The 20,653-nt window shown below is 43.3% G+C and overlaps 1 protein-coding gene and 1 long non-coding RNA gene across 3 annotated transcripts in view; both read right to left on the bottom strand.

Annotated features, from left to right (window-relative positions):
* The window catches only part of alk (ALK receptor tyrosine kinase), a 386,248-nt gene that overhangs the window by 79,130 nt on the left and 286,465 nt on the right, over positions 1-20,653 (bottom strand). For both annotated transcript variants that reach the window (XM_052085650.1, XM_052085651.1), the window contains exons 6-7: positions 10,079-10,210; positions 3,550-3,678 (exon numbers count right to left, since the gene is read on the bottom strand). In XM_052085650.1, coding sequence (XP_051941610.1) covers positions 3,550-3,678; positions 10,079-10,210 — 261 coding nt within the window. The remainder of the gene's footprint in view (positions 1-3,549; positions 3,679-10,078; positions 10,211-20,653) is intronic.
* Positions 13,698-16,997, bottom strand: LOC127614549 (uncharacterized). Its single transcript, XR_007966591.1, has 3 exons — positions 16,815-16,997; positions 14,814-14,864; positions 13,698-14,702 (listed from the first exon to the last, which is right to left on the bottom strand). It is a non-coding gene; the product is annotated as an uncharacterized LOC127614549 (long non-coding RNA).

Raw genomic sequence — 20,653 nt, 5'->3', positions numbered from 1 at the left:
TCAACTAAGGGCGTGCTAATACAGAGCAATTTGCGACGTGCTTAGTCAACTTTACACCTAAAGACCAGTACCTTTGGCTAGTGTGAGCGTGCTGATGTATACTCATATTTGGTGCACTTGGAAGAGGTGAGTTATCCGGCATGACTGGTCATGCACGCAGAAGCTGAACGCAGACGTCTCATATAATTCATTTAATACAATCTTTCCTTGCAAGCTAAGAATGACCACCTGATACATTATTGAGGAATATTTCACCTCCACTCGTTGGGGGGGTCATGCATGAGTACACACACCTACATGGTTTGCACTTTTACATTTATTCATGATACTGCCACCGCACACAATATCAATGAACAGATCTACTAGAAATAATCCGGCCAAAATCCAGCACGTGCGTGAGCACACGCCATGATTCTCTGGCCAGTTATTAATGGTGACAGCCACCGTGCACAATAGAAATAAAGAAGTTAATGGAAAAAGTGTGTACAAGCAAAGATATTAAATTGGACAAATTCTGGTATCAAACACCAGTGAACAGTCGGGGAATTAAATCATCATGTTGGATGCATACTCTACTAAAGCCATGTTGGGCATCTTAGTATTGGGTTTTTTACTGCTCGACCTGCTTTGTGTGTAAATAACAGCGTGTTGTATAAGTGTGTGCTATGTGAAGACAAACAGAACCAACAGACCTTTGCCATTGTTTGCTGGTCGAGTGTCTTCTTGGAAAACCTCTTCCCTGTCAGTCCTCGTGGGAAGAATTGTGAAGCATCCTGTCTCATTTCACTTTTTTTCCATGGCATGGCATAGGTGTACTTACGATGAATACGGGACTATTGCTAGAACTTGGTCAGCCAGTGCTCCAAGCTTGCCCAACCAATACCAAATCGTGCTCGAGCAGAATTGTTACTGCTCCAGTTATTTCGCATTTGAAGATACACTGCTAATGCCCAAAATACCACTGGGACTACAGAATTATTCAACAATTTTAATTTTGTTCCAGCGGTCTAATTGCCTGATGCAGTCCTTCCCCTCTTGAATAAAATGTGTCTAGATACTTACAGGACCATCGCCAACAAGCCACATGTCTGTGTTGTTCAACTGAAGTGTTCAATGTAGAATGTTAGTTGCAGTTTTCTATTGTTATTATTATTATTAGAAATACGAATGAAGTGAAAGTCTAACCACCTCACCATAAGGTGAGTGGATTGAGTGGAGCTGAGTTGAGCCGGTGCTATGAGTAAAAGTGCCATTGTTCCAATTCCAACCATCTCAGATTTGTTCTATACCTATTGCAATTGTGTGTTCAATTGTGTTAAAAGACTGAGGAATTTGATTTGTTAGTTATAAAAAAAAATACAAGGTTGAGCTGATTTGAACCGTCTACTTTGAATCATGGAACCTATTTTGTAGACAAACACACGTGCGCTTGACGTAAACACTGGCACATCTTCATATTTATGCTGGGGCAAGTCAAGTTTACAGTGCTTGGGAATTTGGCAAAACGTGTTACACCTCACTGGCCATTCTGGCGGACCGAAGGTGTTTCCTATTACACTCCCCAAGTGCACCTGACAATTTGGTGACAGAAAGTAGAATAGACTTTAGACCAGGTGAAACCAGGTCTAAGTTGTGGTCCAGGTAGGGTCACATGATTAGGGTGGATTTGATCAAGGCACAGCCAGACAGCGGACATCTGTTGTGAATGCTATTGCATTTCATTCATAAAATGTATGTTATATTTAATATGACAGCAGTGTGCATCGAACTGGTGTGTGTGTGGGAGGGGCGGAGTTGTAGGGTGGTGTCACGCACAGACGCACGATCAGTGGTGGAAGGCTTCACAATGACCACAATTACCGTATTTTCACGACTATAAGGCGCCATTAAAAGTCTTAAATTTTCTCCAAAATGGACAGGACGCCTTATGGTGCGGAGCGTCCTTTGTATGCACTGAGTTCCAAAATCTGACTGACAGCCGACACGCTGTTTATATAGAGAAAGGGCGGAAGTGACTGTGGCCAGGCATGCGGGAAAGAAGTCGGCCAATCAGGGAAGGGTGGGCGTGTATATATACATATATGGAGAGGGAGAGAGAGAGAGAGAGAGAGAGAGAGAGAGAGAGAGAGAGAGAGAGAGAGAGAGAGAGAGAGGACAGGCAAGCTTTGGAGCAGTCCGCCAATGGTGAAGGTTGGGCGTGTAAGTGGACGCTAAAGGGACGCCGCAAGCAGTTACCAACACCTGGATAGAGTGTGGCAATGTGCATTGTTGCAAAACAACTCCGGTTTTGGTTTCTAAGAACCCCTGAAAATAAATTCGACAAAGAGACACGCCTACGAAGCTCAGTTCAAACTTAAAGCCACCGGTTATGCTTTTGGCATGCATGCCCATCTCACAGCAGCGGTGAAAAAACAAGTCAAGCAAATGAACTCTGAGCTTGCCGTTATTCCCGGAGGCTCGACTAAAGAACTCCAACCGCTGGACATTGGCATCAACCGGGCGTTCAAAGTAAAGTTGCGAACGGCATGGTAACAATGGATGATCGATGGCAAACACAACTTTACAAAGAGTGAGAGGCAGCGCTGGGCGAGTTACGCCACAATACGCAACAACGAAAGGGAACGCGGCGTTTTTGATGGATTACGGTACTTGCACAATTGTTCGATTCTTTCTACACACACACACGCGCTGCCACCATGTTTCGCTCTGTTCTTTACTTTCAAATGTGGGAAAGCTTCACACGAGAGAAATGTTGACTTTGCTGTTGCTGCTCCTTCTTTCCGCTCGGCAATGCGTAGCAACTCGCACTAGCATGCGATGCGTTCAGTGACAACTGGGATGTGCAGTACTCTGCTTCTGATACAGAGGATGAGGACTTTGATAGATTTCTGGGTGATGATTGATCGAAAAACGTGAGAACATTGTACGATGGCTAAATAAAATACACCCGAACTCAGTTCTGCTTTTGTTGCCTTTTTAAAAATGTGTTTTTAGCTTTTATCTGTATGTCTTGGCATGCTACCGTATGCTTCAAGCTAACGTATTAGCGTGCGCGCATGCATGCTGTATGTTTAAGCTGGCGTATGTTTTACCACTGTAAAACTGCGCGCATTGGTACAGTGCGGTCTGTCTATGTGTAAAATGCAGAAATGTCACCCATTAATGACACTGCGCCCAACCGTACGGTGCGTCGAATAGTCGTGAAAATACGGTACATCATCCACTAGGGGAGAGATATCTTTTTAAATATACTTTGTGTGAGCTGATCTCAGCCATGTAGACTGCCCACCTCACCTAAACTGAAAATAAAGGCAATGAGGGGAGTCACTTCGGCTGGTGTGTTCACTCACACAACAGTGCAGATAGAAATTTCTACCTGCGCCTCATATGAAAATGATGACAAAATAAAGAAACCTCCACCCATGCTCACAGCCTGACTACACTTTGTGCAAGACTTGCACTGGGAATGAAAACAAGGACCTTGGCTTTGGACTATGAAAAAAAAGCATCATAACAAATCATGACTTCAATAAATAATGTTTGGACCACCTGAGGATGGGCAGTTCTTTCTAGTGGCCTTGGCTGAATACTGGAGTCTTCTCAAGGGGACACCCATCATGGACTGCCAACTGCACTCGTCTTCTTCAAAAGAGCAGTAGCTGCCATTGAGGAAACGGCCTGGAGAGACACAGGAGAGAGATTATTTCAGGGCAAGAGAGCAATAATAATAATAAATAGCCTGGCCGTATATAAGATAAGATAAGATATCCTTTATTTGTCCCACAATGGGGAAATTTACAGCCTCCAGCAGCAAGAATGTATGTAGAAAGAAGAAGAGAAAAAAAAACAACAAACATCTTTCAATTAAATACAATATGAACACAAATGGATAAATCGCAGTACTATTTACAATTTACCTTCACATCATTTAATCATTATTATTATTATGATTGTTATTTTTTATTCATCAGCCTGACAGCAGTCGGTAGGAACGACGATATAATGAGTAGATAGGCCCAGTAGGGGGCGCGAGATAAAGTCATACTGTCACGGAGGAGGGGAAGACTTGTGGGGCGGCATGGCGCTTAGACTTCAAACCTCAATCCCTATGACCATGTCAAAATGTCCTTGAGCAAGACACTGAACCCTAATTTGCTCCCAGTGACCAGGCTGTGCTTTGTAAAGCGCTTTGAACATCAGATGGTGTCGAAAAAGGGTGATATATGTAGAGTCTATTTGTCATCGACGTGAGCAACAGCGAATATGTGATTGTGCAAGTCGGGAGTGCATTATTATAGTCCAGGTGAGTCATTGTGTTGGTCAAATGTGTTTAGATTTGTGAGGTGGAAGCTGAAACTGCTCAAAAAAGAAGTAGAAAATTGGAAAGGCCCACCTTCCGAAGACAGGAAAAGAGACGAGGGAGAATTGAGGAGAAATTAGGGTGCTCAGGTTGTGTGTATGGGGGGTGGTGATCAAGTGAATGACATGTGGCTTTGAAGCATTTTTGGCAGCTTACCACTGATATATTTTAGTGACCTGAGCAGTCCGTCAAACGCATCTCTTTGGTTCCATACGAGGAGGCGAATGTGTGTTCTGTCTCGCCTCATTTCCACTATGCCATCATGGAAAAGTGCAAACTCTTTTATTTCTATTATTTTCCCCTCCCTTGTTTGTCTAAGTAATTGACTGCATAAATCACATAACACTTAGATAGGGCAAATGTTATAAGAGCCATTGTCAAAGGCCTTTCTTTGATTGATTTCTTCCCCCCCATTTTTCCACTTACACAATCCTTTTCTGGCCCATCTTCAGATAACAGCGTGGGGAACTGATGCATGACAAGCCGAAGCAGCTGACTACTAAAGTGCTCTAATGTGATGAAATAGAAAAATAGTAACATGCCATGCTGGCATTTTGCTTTTTGAAACCCAGCAATGACTCCAGGCTTTTGTTTTCTGTTTTGGTAGTTGTTTTTTGGGGGGCAGGGTGAGGGGTGGAGGGTGATTTTGTCTTTCTTTTGATTTTTTTTTCTGCTTAGAACCTTGATGTTCCTGTAAAATTGAGTGACTGTAAGTGCCCATTAGCTGTAAAAATATGTTGTGTTGTGATGAAAGTGGACTTGAAGGTGAGAGCATCATCAAGAAAATGGCGCAAAAACAAGACTTGTCCATGGTGCTGGTAATCAGAAACAGAATATAAAAAAGATGTCCTTTACCTAAACGTCTCTAAATCTTAAATTCATTAAAAACAAACAAAAAAAAAAAACAAACTGTGATTGCTGCAAGCTGTGCGCTCTAACAAGACTAACATTGTTCAATTAAATCTCGCCATTCTTACCTAAAGGCAGAATATTTGATCCATCTCCTGTTTTGAATATACTGTATCGTGTAATGTACTTGGTCACAATAGTGGAACTGGCTGGTGTATATGTTTTTGTGCCATGTCTTGTCTTGTTCTATGCCCTAATGAGTGTTACAGTTACAGGGAGGATTTTGCCCCAAAATCCACGTTTTCTATACAGAATATCCCTTTTTTTGGGGGGGGGGGGGGTAAAAGGGTGGCGTATGCAACAAATTACTTTGCAGTCGTCTAGATTAATATCCATGTGAAATCACATCTGAAACATCCTATGAGTTAGGTGGCCGCCCACATATGAACGCTAGTTCTGTGAATACATTTCATCCATTTCTAAATTATGCTATGAGTTGGTTCTTGAGATATGAAGCAAGTCCCCGCACCCCCTTACTTTTTTGCAGTCAGAACATCAATTTTCTTCCACATTTTTTAGTTCACATCAATACTCGCAGTGGGTTACTACCGGAGTCAAAGTGTGGTTGCATATTAGTTTGTTACACAACGACTATCTAAAATTACCACATCAGTCACTTCTTTTCATCATTCATTTCCGTGCCTTCACATTCAGACATCACAGTTACAAAATCACCTTGAGCTCAGAATAAGCACTCTATGCCTTCCTTTCAAAGTGAAGATCTTTCCTTTTTGGTATGTGAGAGAAATTCTTGATGTCCTAACATAATTGACAAAAGGTCAAAAGATCCTCAATTCAGCTGAAGATGCATGAACCTATCGTTAAAATGTTCTAATGCGCATGTGGGAATTGCTCTTCTTTTTTGTTATTTTGTTTAACCTGGGTTTCCAATCAGTGGGGTCACAATCCAGAATTGGTCATCGGCAGCACGTCAAAAATTGAATCATTTCCGACACAAATGCACAATTTTCCTTTAAAAAAATGTTTGCTTTTAAAAGGCCTGTCTGCACAACAGTCTAGGGTAGGCGTGGGTACACGCAGACCGACAGCGGAGCATTTTCACTTCATTGGAACCCAAGTCAGCATAGGCCTGATGAGCACTATCCTGCAATGTGGGGTTTAGGAGGAGTGATTTATTTATTTTGGGTTTTTTTTCACCCCTCCTCTTCGGTCTACTTAAAAGACAGTTGCGGCCGACAGCCGTAGCTGTTGAACCTGTTCATCTTTTCTGACAAATCCTTTCCTTACTTGCAAATCCTAGTCAATGCCACCTTCAGCCCGGACACATAGCTTTGGATTGTGACATGAAACACAACGATAGAAAATCAGATAGCGGCTTGATGCCAACATCAGGCCTGCAGTCTGCTAGATGCACACGAGACCAAATGGTTGTTGGAGAACTTGTATAATGCGTCTGACAGGAAGTACCTGTAAACTGTCTTTGAGTCAAAGTACAAGTCTTTCAACAGAAAATAATTTTCATTCCAAAAATTCTGACTTGATCTTGACTGACTTTAGCATGTTTCAAAAACTTGAAGAATTTAAAAGTGGCCTTTTCATTTCACTTTAGCATTGTGAACATAATCAAGTAGTAATTATACATAAAAAAAGCTGACACGTACAATACGTCGGTTGCTTCTGAAAACTATTTTAGAAAAAGTCGTGCCCCAAGGTGAGATGAATGAAAACTATGTTCTCAACATCATTACTGGCAGGGCAATATTTTACTTTTTTTAAGTAAGTTTTCTCATTTAATTGTAGGTGAAATTTCAACAAAATATTATCCTGCAATCGAAAAAGGTTGCGTCGGCAGTGAATGTGTGCAGTGTATTTAATAGGTCATCATTTTTTTAGAGGGTGGGGGGGATGTTCTGGCTACAGTGTGTGTTTGTGTGCCGCCAGATTTTAATTTTTTTTTTTGTATGACACAAACCACCGAGCTTGGCAGACTACCACAAGTATAAAATGTTTCATATTCACAATGTCTGCGCTCACCTTTCCCTTTGTCTTCTTACAAATAAGCATGCAGATGTTGACATCTGCGACATTTTCAAGAATTCCTTTGCCTTATTAGTGAGCATGAGTGCAACAACAGCTGAATGAAAAGAAACGGTTCAAAGCCAACGGCCTCGCAGTCTAATAAGTAAAATCTGGGATAAGGAGGAACCTTGCAGATTGCCACTTAAATCACATGCTTGCATTCCCTTTGAGGGAAGCAGTATTCCTCTGTAGTTGGACGAAATATGCTGAAAAACAGGAGGGTGTCTGCAGAATTTTGATTGACGAAGATCAACCAAAGGAAGCTGCGGCTGAAAGAAGGGAGAATGCATGTATACGTAATGATGCAGAGGGTGGATCACGTATAGACTGAATTGCACCTCGATGTCAGAAGTCTTTGTGATTGACACAAACTGGGATCGTTGCTCATGACCCCTTCACCCCCTTTTCCTCTTAATTAGCCTCGGCAGAGCTGATGAGAGATTTAAATAGATCAAATCAGGAAATTCACAGACAGATCAGAGAGAATAGGGTATCAGAGAGGGAGGGGGGGGCAGTGTGATTTGCATTGTGAGGTGTTGTGGTTAGTGATGGGGTATGAAAATAAAAGACCCAACAAGGAGTCTTCTCCAGTCGTCACCTGCCTGTGTCACACTGATATACTGACTTGATCACTTGTGCTTGCCCTTAGTAGGATAAAGGTTGCTACTATTTTAGGAATGGATGGATGGGCTGTGAGAAAATGAATCAAAGCAAATGACAGCAGGACTTGATGTGCGTATGTGTGTGCGTGTGTGTGTGTCACACACACACACGGACCCACTAGGTACACCTTTACAATCAAATACAAGATCTGATCAAAAATGTGTCGACAACTATGGGCAATATGTTGATCATTTTGGCCATTATTTGGAGTGGTGCAACGGCAGGGTGCTTCTAATATTTTGCTCATCTGCTTGAGTACAAATATCTATGTATGACATGTAAATTACTTTGTCAGGGTGATGCAATGCATTTACAACGATCACACCAAACTACGGTGGAATGGCAATCTAATATAACAACTGAAATGCAACAAATTTGGAATAAAAAAAATCTTATGGAAAAATATACCACAAGTTGATGAAATGTGAAATGGTTCATGGCTCACATGAGAATGAACAGAAAATTTGCCAACAAAAAGCATATTGACAATGTGCTGAAGAAACATATATTAGTATGCATCCAACCCAATCGAGGAGAATGTAGACCATGTTCCACAGTCATATGCTTGGAGGATTTAGTGACATAAAAGTAAAATAGTTGAATTTCAGCTTGGATATGTTGTTTCTTGTATGGCAGCATGATGGAGTAGTGGCTAGGGCGAATGCCTCCCACTTACTGTTGGCAATGTGGACAATTCTCTAACACCGGATGTACAGGGACCAAACTGCCTACACTAGGACGTATGGGACTCCATGGTTCCAAGGCACCCCTCACAAGATCTGCAGAGGGACAGGGTGTAACAACCTTCTGCAAGTCCAAAAAAAGCACATGTAGACGGATTGGGTAAACGTCCATGCACACTCGAGGCACGCTGCGAAGCCTGGAGAGTTGGTCTACTGTTCCACAGTCAGGACGAAAATGACACTGCTCGTTCTGAGTCTCAGAACTGACTTTCCGACGGACTTTCCTTCAGGCACTCCTAAATCGTCCCTTTTGGAGAATCAGGTCCCATGAATTTGATTTCTTGGGATTATTTATTATTTGCTTGCCTGTTGATTCTGCTGACCATTTGAGTCTCTGACAATATATATTGTCGGACAATATTATAAAACTGTCTTCTTTGCACAATCAGCACCTATTACTGGTATCATTATTTTCAATATCCCTTGCCATTGCTGAGGAATCCTGTAGTTTCTTTTCCTCCACTTAGTAATATGCTGACACCAACCAGGGAGGAGCCACTGCTGCCTGATTGCTGCAGAAGATATAGAGAGATGCGTTGACCCACCAGGAGCCACGGCAACACCCGATGCACAGGCAAACGAGGTGCGGCTACAAGAGTGGATAACCAGAGCTTCCTGAGTTTCACATTTGTTCTCTGACTGAGCTTTTTCTTCGTTGATACACAAGCCAAGCGATCAACTCCTGAGGGCTGTATTTTTGTAGACAGCGAATGTATGCTCGGGCATAAAATCTACAGATTGTCAGGCTGGTACAAGCCTCGTTCAGCGTATTTGGGAATTTGGCAGCAAACGCTGCACCATTCTTGATGTTCATGCAGACCACAGGCATTTTCTTTTACAGACCCCTGGTCCACCTGACAATTTGGAGGCTGAAAATACAATACATTATACGCCTGCAGGGAGCAAGTCTAAGGTTTGACGCAAGTGGTATCATGCCATTTTGGTGAATTTGATTGATGTAGACAGTATATGAGCGACGGGCGTGTGTGGTAGACGTCATGAATATTGAAACCTGGCCAAGGCAGTGTTCTACCAAGGCTTCGGGAACAAACAAGAAGAAAACTGCAAAGAAACATAAAAAGAAAGAAACAGAAATAACCCTGAAATATGGAAATGGTGAGGAAAACATGCCAAGCATACAATGTATCTGCACTATTTCAGCTGCCTTTCTCCTTGACTTCTTTGTTGGAAAAGATTGTGTGTGACACTGAACTGTTCTTTGTCGAGGCATATTCACAGGTTTTGTTAATGAAGCTGCAGAATAGCCAACCAGCTTTCCAATTTGGGTGTTATAATCCAGAGATTGAAGTTCAAAGAGCGCACATGTGATTGTCTGTCAATTATTCAATCTTAATGTACTCACGACATTGCTCGCCCTCGTCATCCCCAAGCGGACAGTCTGTTCTGAAGTCACATAATTTGTCCAGTGTGATCGCAGGTCCATCGTGACAGTGGTACTGGCCCTCAAGAGTGATGACAGGGCCCGCTGAGAAAGCTGGTAGACAAATGGAAGAAAAATAATAATTATTATGTTGGTGATTATTTTTATTGAATATAACGAACTAAATGTTCTGATGTACAGTACAAATTATTGTATTTTTGGTGGCATATGTGGCTAGAAAGTCTGACTCCGAATCAAAGGTTCTTCTGTCGAATCAAGCTTTTGCCTTGTAATTTGGCTTCCTCCCAAACCTTTTTGGTTAATTGAAAACTAGATTTAGAATGTGGTGAGTGGTGATCAGTTCAGGGTAAATGGGTCCCAGACCAAATCAGTATGACTTGTGGGGTTCTCCAGGGGTGACTCCTCGTACCTCTGTTGTTCAATCTGTTCATGCTTCTTTCTGTAAGGGCAGCTAATATGCAGCTGTAAAGAGGCCAACCACAATTATGCAGATTACAGCACACTCAAATCTAAAGTAAATCTGGGCTGAGAGGGTGGATGCTGAAATTTCTCCAACCGAACTCAAACACATCTGAAATCATTGTCTGTACACTCACACACACACACACACACACATTCCTGTAAGACTATATTTGTGAGGTCCGGGTAACTCCAGATAGGGAGTGAGGACCACCCTTTCTGATAGGTTTAGAGAGGAACTAGTCTTAGATTTGTACACTAGATGTCACCCCAACTACTTTCCCCACTTCAACTTCTTTAAAAAACAGAGCAATAAAAAGTAGACTTGAAACTGAAATCATAGCAGGAGTGAGGACTCTGAATGGGCACATTCAAAGTCCTCACTCCTGTTGTGACTTTGGTTTTGTTGCAGTAAGCATACAAATCAACTTTTGGTATGGCCTTCAGAGTTTTTCCTCTCTTATTAACCTGCAATTACACAGCAGACATTTTGTATTTTAATTTTAAAAAGTGTGAGTAGTCTGTTTTATGAATAATTTGATAGTTTCAACTTAAGATAAGCAGAGTTCCTCATTTATACATTATATATCAATCACAACTTGAACCGATTGATTGCTGTACAATTACTACTACAATAAAAGTGACCCATGCTTTGGCCAATTAATTTACGGAACTAAATCAAATATATTGTAAAACTTTATAAGTACATGTCAACATTAAATCTCACCTCAAGTAGAACATTTTTAACAACACTGCTCAGGAAGAGTAGAAAAGAATTGAAAAAAAAATACTCCAGCAAGAAAATTTAAATTTAAAAATGAAGAACTCGAGAAGCAGATCTTTTCTTGAAGTTCTTTACGTCTTTACAGGTTCTTTGAGCCAAGGCCTGCGGCTCTTTCATTTTGCAGTCAGTGCATTGTTCTTGCTTGACACCCTTTTATAAGTCTCCCCAGGTGTTTTTCCACAGCAGCCTTTTCTTCTTCATTCCATGGTCTCCTCAAATTTGCTCTGGGAGACCCTAAATATGATGACAATTGCAATTTAATGATACTCACAAAGACCACCTTGTGATAGTTTTACAATGTGGATTTTATACGTAAAAAAAAATAAAAGTACTTGTCTTTTTCTCCAATTTAGATTTTGCCTGCTCTTTGGGTGTAAGGTTTTTTCCATCCATCCATCATCTACCGCTTATCCGGGGCAGGGTCGCGGGGGCAACAGCTTTAGCAGGGAAGCCCAGACTTCCCTCTCCCTAGCTACTTCTTCCAGCTCTCCCCGGGGGATCCCGAGTCGTTCCCAGGCAAGCTGGGTGACATAGTCTCTCCAGCGTGTCCTGGGTCTCCTCCCGGTGGGACATGACCGGTACACCTCACCGGGGAGGCGCTCAGGAGGCATCCGAATCAGATGCCCAAGCCACCTCATCTGGCTCCTCTCGATGTGGAGGAGAAGCGGCTCGACTCTGAGCCCCTCCCGGATGACTGAGCTTCTCACCTTATCTCTAAGGGAGAGCCCGGACACCCTGCGGAGAAAACTCATTTCAGCCGCTTGTATCCGGGATCTCGTTCTTTCGGTCACGACCCATAGCTCGTGACCATAGGTGAGGGTTGGGACGTAGATCGACCGGTAAATTGAGAGCTTCGCCCTTTGGCTCAGCTCCTTCTTCACCACGACAGACCGATACAACGTCCGCATCACAGCAGACGCTGCACCGATCCGCCTGTCGATCTCCCGCTCCCTCCTACCCCACTCGTGAACAAGACCCCAAGATACTTGAACTCCTCCACTTGGGGTAAGATCTCCTCCCCGACCCGGAGGGGGCACTCCACCCTTTTCCGACCGAGGACCATGGTTTCAGATTTGGAGGTGCTGATTTCCATCCCAACCGCTTCACACTCGGCTGCGAAACGCTCCAGTGGGAGTTGGAGAGCCCCGTTTGAAGGAGCCAACAGCACCACATCATCTGCAAAAAGCAGGGATGTAATACTGAGGCCCCCAAAACTGACCCCCTCAACGCTTCGGCTGCGCCTAGAAATTCTGTCCATAAAGGTTATGAACAGAATCGGCGACAAAGGGCAGCCTTGGCGGAGTCCTACCCCCACTGGAAACGATTCCGACTCACTGCTGGCAATGCGAACCAAACTCTGACATCGGTGGTATAGTGACCAAACAGCCCGTATCAGGGGGTTCGGTACCCCATACCCACGAAGCACCCCCCACAGAACTCCCCGAGGGACACGGTCAAACGCCTTCTCCAAGTCCACAAAACACATGTAGACTGGTTGGGCGAATTCCCACATACCCTCAAGGACCCTGCTAAGGGTGTAGAGCTGGTCCACTGTTCCACGGCGGGGACGAAAACCACACTGCTCCTCCTCAATTGGAGGCTCGACTTCCTGACGGACCCTCCTCTCCAGCACCCCTGAATAGACCTTACCAGGGAGGCTGAGGAGTGTGATCCTTCTGTAGTTGGAACACACCCGCCGGTCCCCCTTTTTAAAAAGAGGGACTACCACCCCGGTCTGCCAATCCAGAGGCACTCTCCCTTGTTGACCACGCGATGTTGCAGAGGCGTGTCAACCAGGACAGCCCCACAACATCCAGAGCCTTGAGGAACTCCGGGCGGATCTCATCCACCCCTGGGGCCTTGCCACCGAGGAGCTTTTTAACCACATCGGTGACTTCAACCACAGAGATAGGAGAGCCCACCTCAGAGTCCCCAGGCTCTGCTTCCTCCAAGGAAGGCGTGTTGGTGGAGTTGAGGAGGTCTTCGAAGTACTCTGCCCACCGGTTCACAACGTCCCGAGTCGAAGTCAGCAGCGCCCCATCCCCACTGTACACAGTGTTAGTGGTGCACTGCTTCCCCCTCCTGAGACGTCGGATGGTGGACCAGAATTTCCTCGAAGCCGTCCGGAAGTCCGCTTCCATGGCCTCACCGAACTCTTCCCACGCTCGGGTTTTTGCCTCGGCGACCACCGAAGCCGCGGTCCGCTTGGCCAGTCGATACCCGTCAGCTGCCTCTGGGGTCCTACAGGCCATAAAGGCTCGATAGGACTCCTTCAGCTTGACGGCATCCCTTACTGCTGGTGTCCACCAGCGAGTACGGGGATTCCCGCCACGACAGGCACCAACCACCTTACGGCCACAACTCAGATTGGCCGCCTCAACAATAGAGGCACGGAACATGGTCCACTCGGACTCAATGTCCCCCGTCTCCCCCGGAACATGGGAAAAGCTCTGTCGGAGGTGGGAGTTGAAACTCCTTCTGACAGGGGATTCCGCCAGACGCTCCCAACAAACCCTCACTATACGTTTGGGTCTGCCAGGACGGACCGGCATCTTCCCCCACCATCGGAGCCTCCTCACCACCAGGTGGTGATCAGTTGACAGCTCCGCCCCTCTCTTCACCCGAGTGTCCAGAACATGCGGCCGCAAATCCGATGATACAACTACAAAGTCGATCATCGAACTGCGGCCTAGGGTGTCCTGGTGCCAAGTGCACATATGGACACCCTTATGTTTGAACAAGGTGTTCGTTATGGACAATCCGTGACGAGCACAGAAGTCCAATAACAAAACACCACTCGGGTTTTGATCGGGGGGGCCGTTCCTCCCAATCACGCCCCTCCAGGTATCACTGTCATTGCCCACGTGAGCATTGAAGTCCCCCAGCAGAACAATGGAGTCCCCAGCAGGAGTACTCTCCAGCACACCCTCCAAGGACTCCAAAAAGGGTGGGTATGCTGAGCTGCTGTTTGGTGCATATGCACAAACAACAGTCAGGACCCGTCCACCCACCCGAAGGCGGAGGGAGGCAACCCTCTCGTCTACCGGTGTGAACCCCAATGTACAGGCACTGAGGCGGGGGGCAATGAGTATGCCCACACCTGCTCTGCGCCTCTCACCGTGAGCAACTCCAGAGTGGAAGAGAGTCCAACCCCTCTCGAGAGAACTGGTACCAGAACCCAGGCTGTGTGTGGAGGCAAGTCCGACTATATCCAGTCGGAAATTCTCTGCCTCACACACCAGCTCGGGCTCCTTCCCTGCCAGAGAGGTGACATTCCATGTCCCAAGAGCTAGCGTCTGCAGCCAAGGATCGGACCGCCAGGGTCCCCGCCTGGACTCGAATCTGCAATGAAATGGGACATCCCTGATTTGACACTCATTGTCAAATACGTTGCATGCATTTTAACTGGTTAAATTATGAAAAAAGAGATATAGTTCCTCATCCAAAGCTTACCATCCAATTCAGTCTTCCCTCTTTTGGAGAGATGCTTTTCCCTTTTTGGGGCTAAAGGTCGATACCACCACATGAAAAGGAGAACAAAGTGACACATTTTACTAAATCAGTGTTGAACAAAAATATGCCATCAAGGCATTCATTTAGTAACCCAATTCCAGTGAAATTGGGACATTATGCTCATCAATTAAAACAGAATACAATGATTTGCAAATCATGTCCAACCTATATTTAAGTGAAGCATTACAAAGACAAGACAACATTCAATGTTCAAATTGGTACATTTAATTTTTTTCCAATAATATTTAACTTAGAATTTAATGGCTGTAATGCGTTCCATAAAAGATGGAACAGCTAGCAAAAAAAATAATGTTGAGAAATGCTCATCAAACCCCTGTTTGTCACATCCCACCGGTGAACAGGCTAACTGTGAATGGGTGGGTGCCATGATTGGGTCAAAAAGTAGCTATCCTGAATTCACAAGCAAAGATTGGGTGAGGGTCACCACAAGTTGAATCGTTGAAGGACAGAGTTTCACAACGTATAATTGCAAGGAATTGAGGGATTACGTCATCTTTGGTCCATAATATCAAAAGGTTCAGAGAATCTGGACCAATCAGTGCATGTAAGCGGCAAGGCCAAAAACAGATAACATTCAAAGGCCATGACCTTCGACCTATCAGAGAGCACTGCATCCAAAACCACCTTGTCCCAGCTTGTTTGGAACGTGTTGCAGCCATCAATTCCAACATAGTAGTGTAGCCAATTAAATAGAGGTTGAACATGACATGCAAATCATTGTATTATGTATTAAATACAAGTTCGTGCTTCCATTAAGAATAGAGAAGATTTACTGGGCAACATATAACATTTGAAAGGTATGTTACAAGAACATCTTGTATGATTTCATGCTAGTCAGTGTGAACCAACCGACATAATTAAATTTTGTTAGACCAATGCAAATATTTGGCAGAAATAAAATACTGATTCCTGATTCAAAATAACTATCATCCATAAATTATCTTCCCCCTTCAAGTGCATTCCAGTGGCAGCCAGTGAACGAGCCTGGTCTCTATTGAACGCGAATAGCAGGGGTTTCGAAAAACAACTTTTATATTGATAGATTACATTGTCCAGTGTGGGCAATGCATTTGATAAATGAAATGGTAAGAACATGAATCTAAATACAAAAATACCCAAAATAATGCTGTAATCGATCGTGTAATATTGTACAGTAGAAATTTTTGTTGTATGTCATTTCATAGTGCTTTAGGTGCTGGAGTGAATTTACGCCGCATTATTTCCCCCAAGAAACATTTGATTTATAACGGCTAAAAATACACAAGGATTAAATATAATTTATATATGTTCCTCATACTGCGTGACAACTGACCGGAACAAAATATGGAGAAATTAAAACTCTTGACATGTCCATTCATCCGTTCTGCCCCCCCCCCCACCCCAAAAGCCGACTGCCCTCATGTCGAGCGTTGCCACGTACAAAGTTACACCAGTGTAGCCCCTGAAAACAGCTTAAAACGGAGCAAATGTAACCCTGCTCAGGAGGTGGTTTAAACATTTACTCTGGAGTAAATGCTAGTATGCGGGGCAGCACCGATATAAAATGGGACGTGTGAACGCTACAGGAGTAGACTTGCTACGCGTGAAAAGAGTTGATTACATACGGGTAGAATGTGTTGCTTTCGTGCTCGTTTGTACTTCTGTCATCTTTCCTTTTGTAGGAGACTGGACCGTCTCAGAGTTGATTGTGTAGTTTGTTCCTTTGTTATGTGTTCACAAACCCCCCCACAGAATTTATTTTGTGATTCCTTATGTTTCCTTTCCAATTGCCTTGCCATCTTTAAATTTGATTGGCCACAGTAGAAGCAATAATGACTTCTGTGCCAAACTCGTTTGCCTTCCCTTTTTGTAAATGCTTTTATGGTTAAAGAAGGATCTTCTTTGCTCATCTTTTGTTTTTTACATAGGTTAATGGGTTACCTTCTTTACGAATTGCAGACATGACTGTGCTCCTCTGCTTCATATGTCTGATGACTTGTAGAGTCTTCACTGGATGTATCATAAGAGAACAATTTTTCTACCTTTGGATGGAATATCTCCTCGTCATCACTCGACTCAGAGGATGTCTTAGTTGGTTTGTATTCCTCATCTGATCCAAAAAGACTTGAGTCGGAATAATCACCATCTTCAGTGGGATTGTCCATCTGTTATTAAAAAAAAAAAGATCAGAAAATACCATTGCAATTAATGATGTTAGAGAATAGTACTGATAATTCAGGCTTACATGACAAGATAGTTCTGTGGGATAAAATATTAATCGAACACATTAACATGGCAAAACAGAAATACCTTATAGAAATAACTTATTTTGTTTAATATGGGCAAATAAAGCATTTGAAACTGACCGGGTAATCAATTAAAAGTCGACTTATTATAATTTTTAAAAATGTCTATATCACTCATTTCCAGTGCTTGGCAAAGATAGGTAAGTGCCGAAACCAAATAATGGTATCAGGCTGATACCGGCATTATTTTAAGGTTATCGTGGAGGCTGCCAATACCAGCAATCGATATTTCAGAAAATTAAAAACTTAATAAATGTAAATTTAATACTGTACTAGTTACCACTACACATTTGGCGAATCATCTGCGTCACAAAGAGAGGCTTATTTCCAAGTATTTGGCAATCCAATAACAATGATGGCCGACACAGAGTGCGGAGAGAACAATTTTCCACGTGAGCTGTACCCAGGTCAATCTTTTCATACACCTATTAAGATGCAATTTCTGTATATAATTACAATATTTACATTAATTCTTTGAACGCATCATGTGTACTTTTTAATCAAATTTGTTTGAATTCCTTCCACGTTCATCCTATTATATTCCCAGAAGATGAAATTTCTCTTAGTATGTGGCGACTAAAATGAACGCATATTCACTAAATCTCTGCACGCCAGAGCATTTTTTTTCTCCTTGAATTACATCAACATTCATCCACTAATTTGCCGATTAACGTCTAATCACTAAGTTGATATGAGTATGATAAGGTTAAGATTCATGCTGAGAATGCATTACTAGTGTGTTTTTATAAGCCTGGGCCAATAACTGGTTTGACGTTTGAAAAGTCAAAGTTTCAATCACCACTAATTCGGCTTTGCCAATAAGGATATTTGGGATCAATAAACGATGAGCGAGTGTGGTTACAAATCGCAAAGGTTGATGACAGTGACAATGTATGTTGCCACAAAAAAAATAATCAAAATGTCCCCATAAAATAGTAGAAAGCTTAACAAACATAGAAAATATGCATCTCTCCTCATAAGTGGGGGTTTTTTTCAGCCCAAAATGCATAGGTTTTGGTGATCCACACATTTAACCTTTATTATTATTTTTTATTTATTTATTATTTTATTTTAACTTTTGTGTTGATAATGGTTCACAGTATAATATTTCGTTCAACCCACTTTGTTATCTGTAAATTGCTTGGTATTTTACATCGTCTTTTTGCAGTTACTTTCTGTATCTGGAAAGACACTGGTTCCATTTGCAACTAATTCTCTGCTCAACTAAGATGGCGGCGGCGGCGAAAGACGCTGGGTCATTTGCAACTAATTTTCTGCTCAACTAAAATGGCGACGACGACGGCGGCGGCGGGGGGGGGGGGGGGTGTTAAAACTTGATTTTACCACACCAGCGGCCTATTCTGTGGCGCTGTATTGTGTGTCTGACGGCCTATTGAAAGTTTATTGTTTGAGAGGAAACTTTCTATCTTGGTGACAACTCCTTAGGTACAGCATAGCAGAGTTATTCATATAGTTAGTTTCACTCTAATGCTGATATAACACGAACCTTTGAGCCTGCCCGAATTACTTAGAATAACTAACTTGTAAGAAAATATTCAAAACTTGAGTGTCTTACCTGCTTTAATTCTGAAGTATTTGTCACTTTCTGGGGTTTTCTCGATGATGCTGACTCGTACGCTCACTCTTCTCAACGCCTTCCTTTTGTGCAGGTAGCAAAGCGCGCGTTTCCTAATTGATGGTCAGCGAGTGTGATGTGGGGGAGGGTAGCTGTAGAAACTCGTTTCCTGCAACGTAACTGTGACGTTTTGGGGTGTGAAAACAGCCCTGCCCCTTCATAACCAAAACTCCTTCACTTTTCCTCTGAGGTCCGTTTTGAAGTGGGGCATAGTAAATGTCAAGCAATATCAACATATTTTATGAACTCTTGTTTACACCAATGTCATGTACTCCTAAAATGAGCACAGCATATATACATGTGTGTGTATATACATACTGTATATATATACAGTATATACACACACACACATATATTTTAAAAACGACTTAAAATATTGTAATTGTTCTGAAAGCAACATTATTCCCAAATGCTAATATGGAATTGTGATGAAACATCATTATTATTTACTTATTGGATGCAATTCGTATTACACAGTTTCGATGTCCAAAGCAGAATAAAACGAATTAGATTTTCTGGGGACACGACTGCAACACTCAACTCTTCTTGCAAAGCTTTGTTGCTGCTGTATGAACCGCGCTCCTAATTGATCACGTGCTCAAACTAGTGTGGGGGAGGGGAGCTGAATAAACTAGGTTCAAACAGTGCAACTGCAAGGGTTTGGAGCTGGTAACAGCCCCTCCCCCCTTCATGGCCAACGATAAACTAAAATTGCTCAGCCTTTAACTTTTATTTTACTCTGCGGTCTGTTTTGAGGGGAGCATGATAAATTTCAAGCAACATCTATATGTTTCAGCAACTGTAATAACACAAATGTATATACCTGTTCATATTTTTTAAACCAGACTTAAATATTATAATTGTTCAATGAAACATAATTACAGTAAGTATTGCCATCTATGGACTTCTGTCAAACGAAAATTCCCTCACCCAGAATAAAAATCTATGCATTACACATTTGAGTACGATATTACATTATATGATTGCTTCAGGAGTATGAGGTACCGAATCCCCTGATGCGGGCACTTTGGTCCCTCCACCACAGATGTCAGAATTTGGTTCACATTACTGGCAGTAAGTCAGAATCGTTTCCAGTGAGGGTTGGACTCCGCCAAGGCTGCCCTTTGTCATCGATTCTGTTCATAAACTTTACGGACATTGGCAATTTCTAGGCGCAGTGTAAGTGTTGATGGGGGTCCATTTTGGTGGCCTCAGTATTACATCTCTGCTTATTGCAGATGATGTGGGACTGTTGGCTCTTTCAAGCAGGGCCCTTCAACTCTCACTTGAGCGTTTCGCAGCTGAGTATGAAGTGGTTGGGATGAAAATCAGTCGGAAAAGGGTGGAGTTCTCTCTCCGGGTCGGGGAGGAGATCTTGTCCCAAGTGGAGGAGTTTAAGTATTTTGGGGTCTTGTTTGCAAGTGAGGGCAGGAGGGAATGAGAGATCGACAGGCGCAGCGGTGAAGCGGCTGCTGCTTGCTCTGCGCGCTTTGTATCGGTCAGTCGTGGTGAAGAAGGAGCTGAGCCAAAGGGCGAAGCTCTCAATTTACCGGTTGATCTACGTTCCAACCCTCATCTACTGTCATGAGCAATGAGTCGTGACCGAAAGAATGAGATCCCAGATACAAGCGGCCGAAATGAGTTTTAAAGGTGTTCCGGGCATGTCCCACCGGCAGGAGGCCCCGGGGACAACCCAAGACACGCTGGAGAGGCTGTGTCACTCAGCTGGCCTGGGAACGTTTCAGAATCCCCGGGAAGAGCTAGGAGAAGTGGCTGGGGAGAGGGAAGTCTGGGCTTCCCTGCTAAAGCTGCTGCCCCTGTGACCCGACCTTGGATAA

Source organism: Hippocampus zosterae, chromosome 14, assembly GCF_025434085.1.
Source record: "Hippocampus zosterae strain Florida chromosome 14, ASM2543408v3, whole genome shotgun sequence".
Lineage (NCBI taxonomy): Eukaryota > Metazoa > Chordata > Actinopteri > Syngnathiformes > Syngnathidae > Hippocampus > Hippocampus zosterae.
The sequence above is the reverse complement of the archived record's forward strand: the minus strand, read 5'-3'. Positions and strand labels throughout refer to the sequence as shown.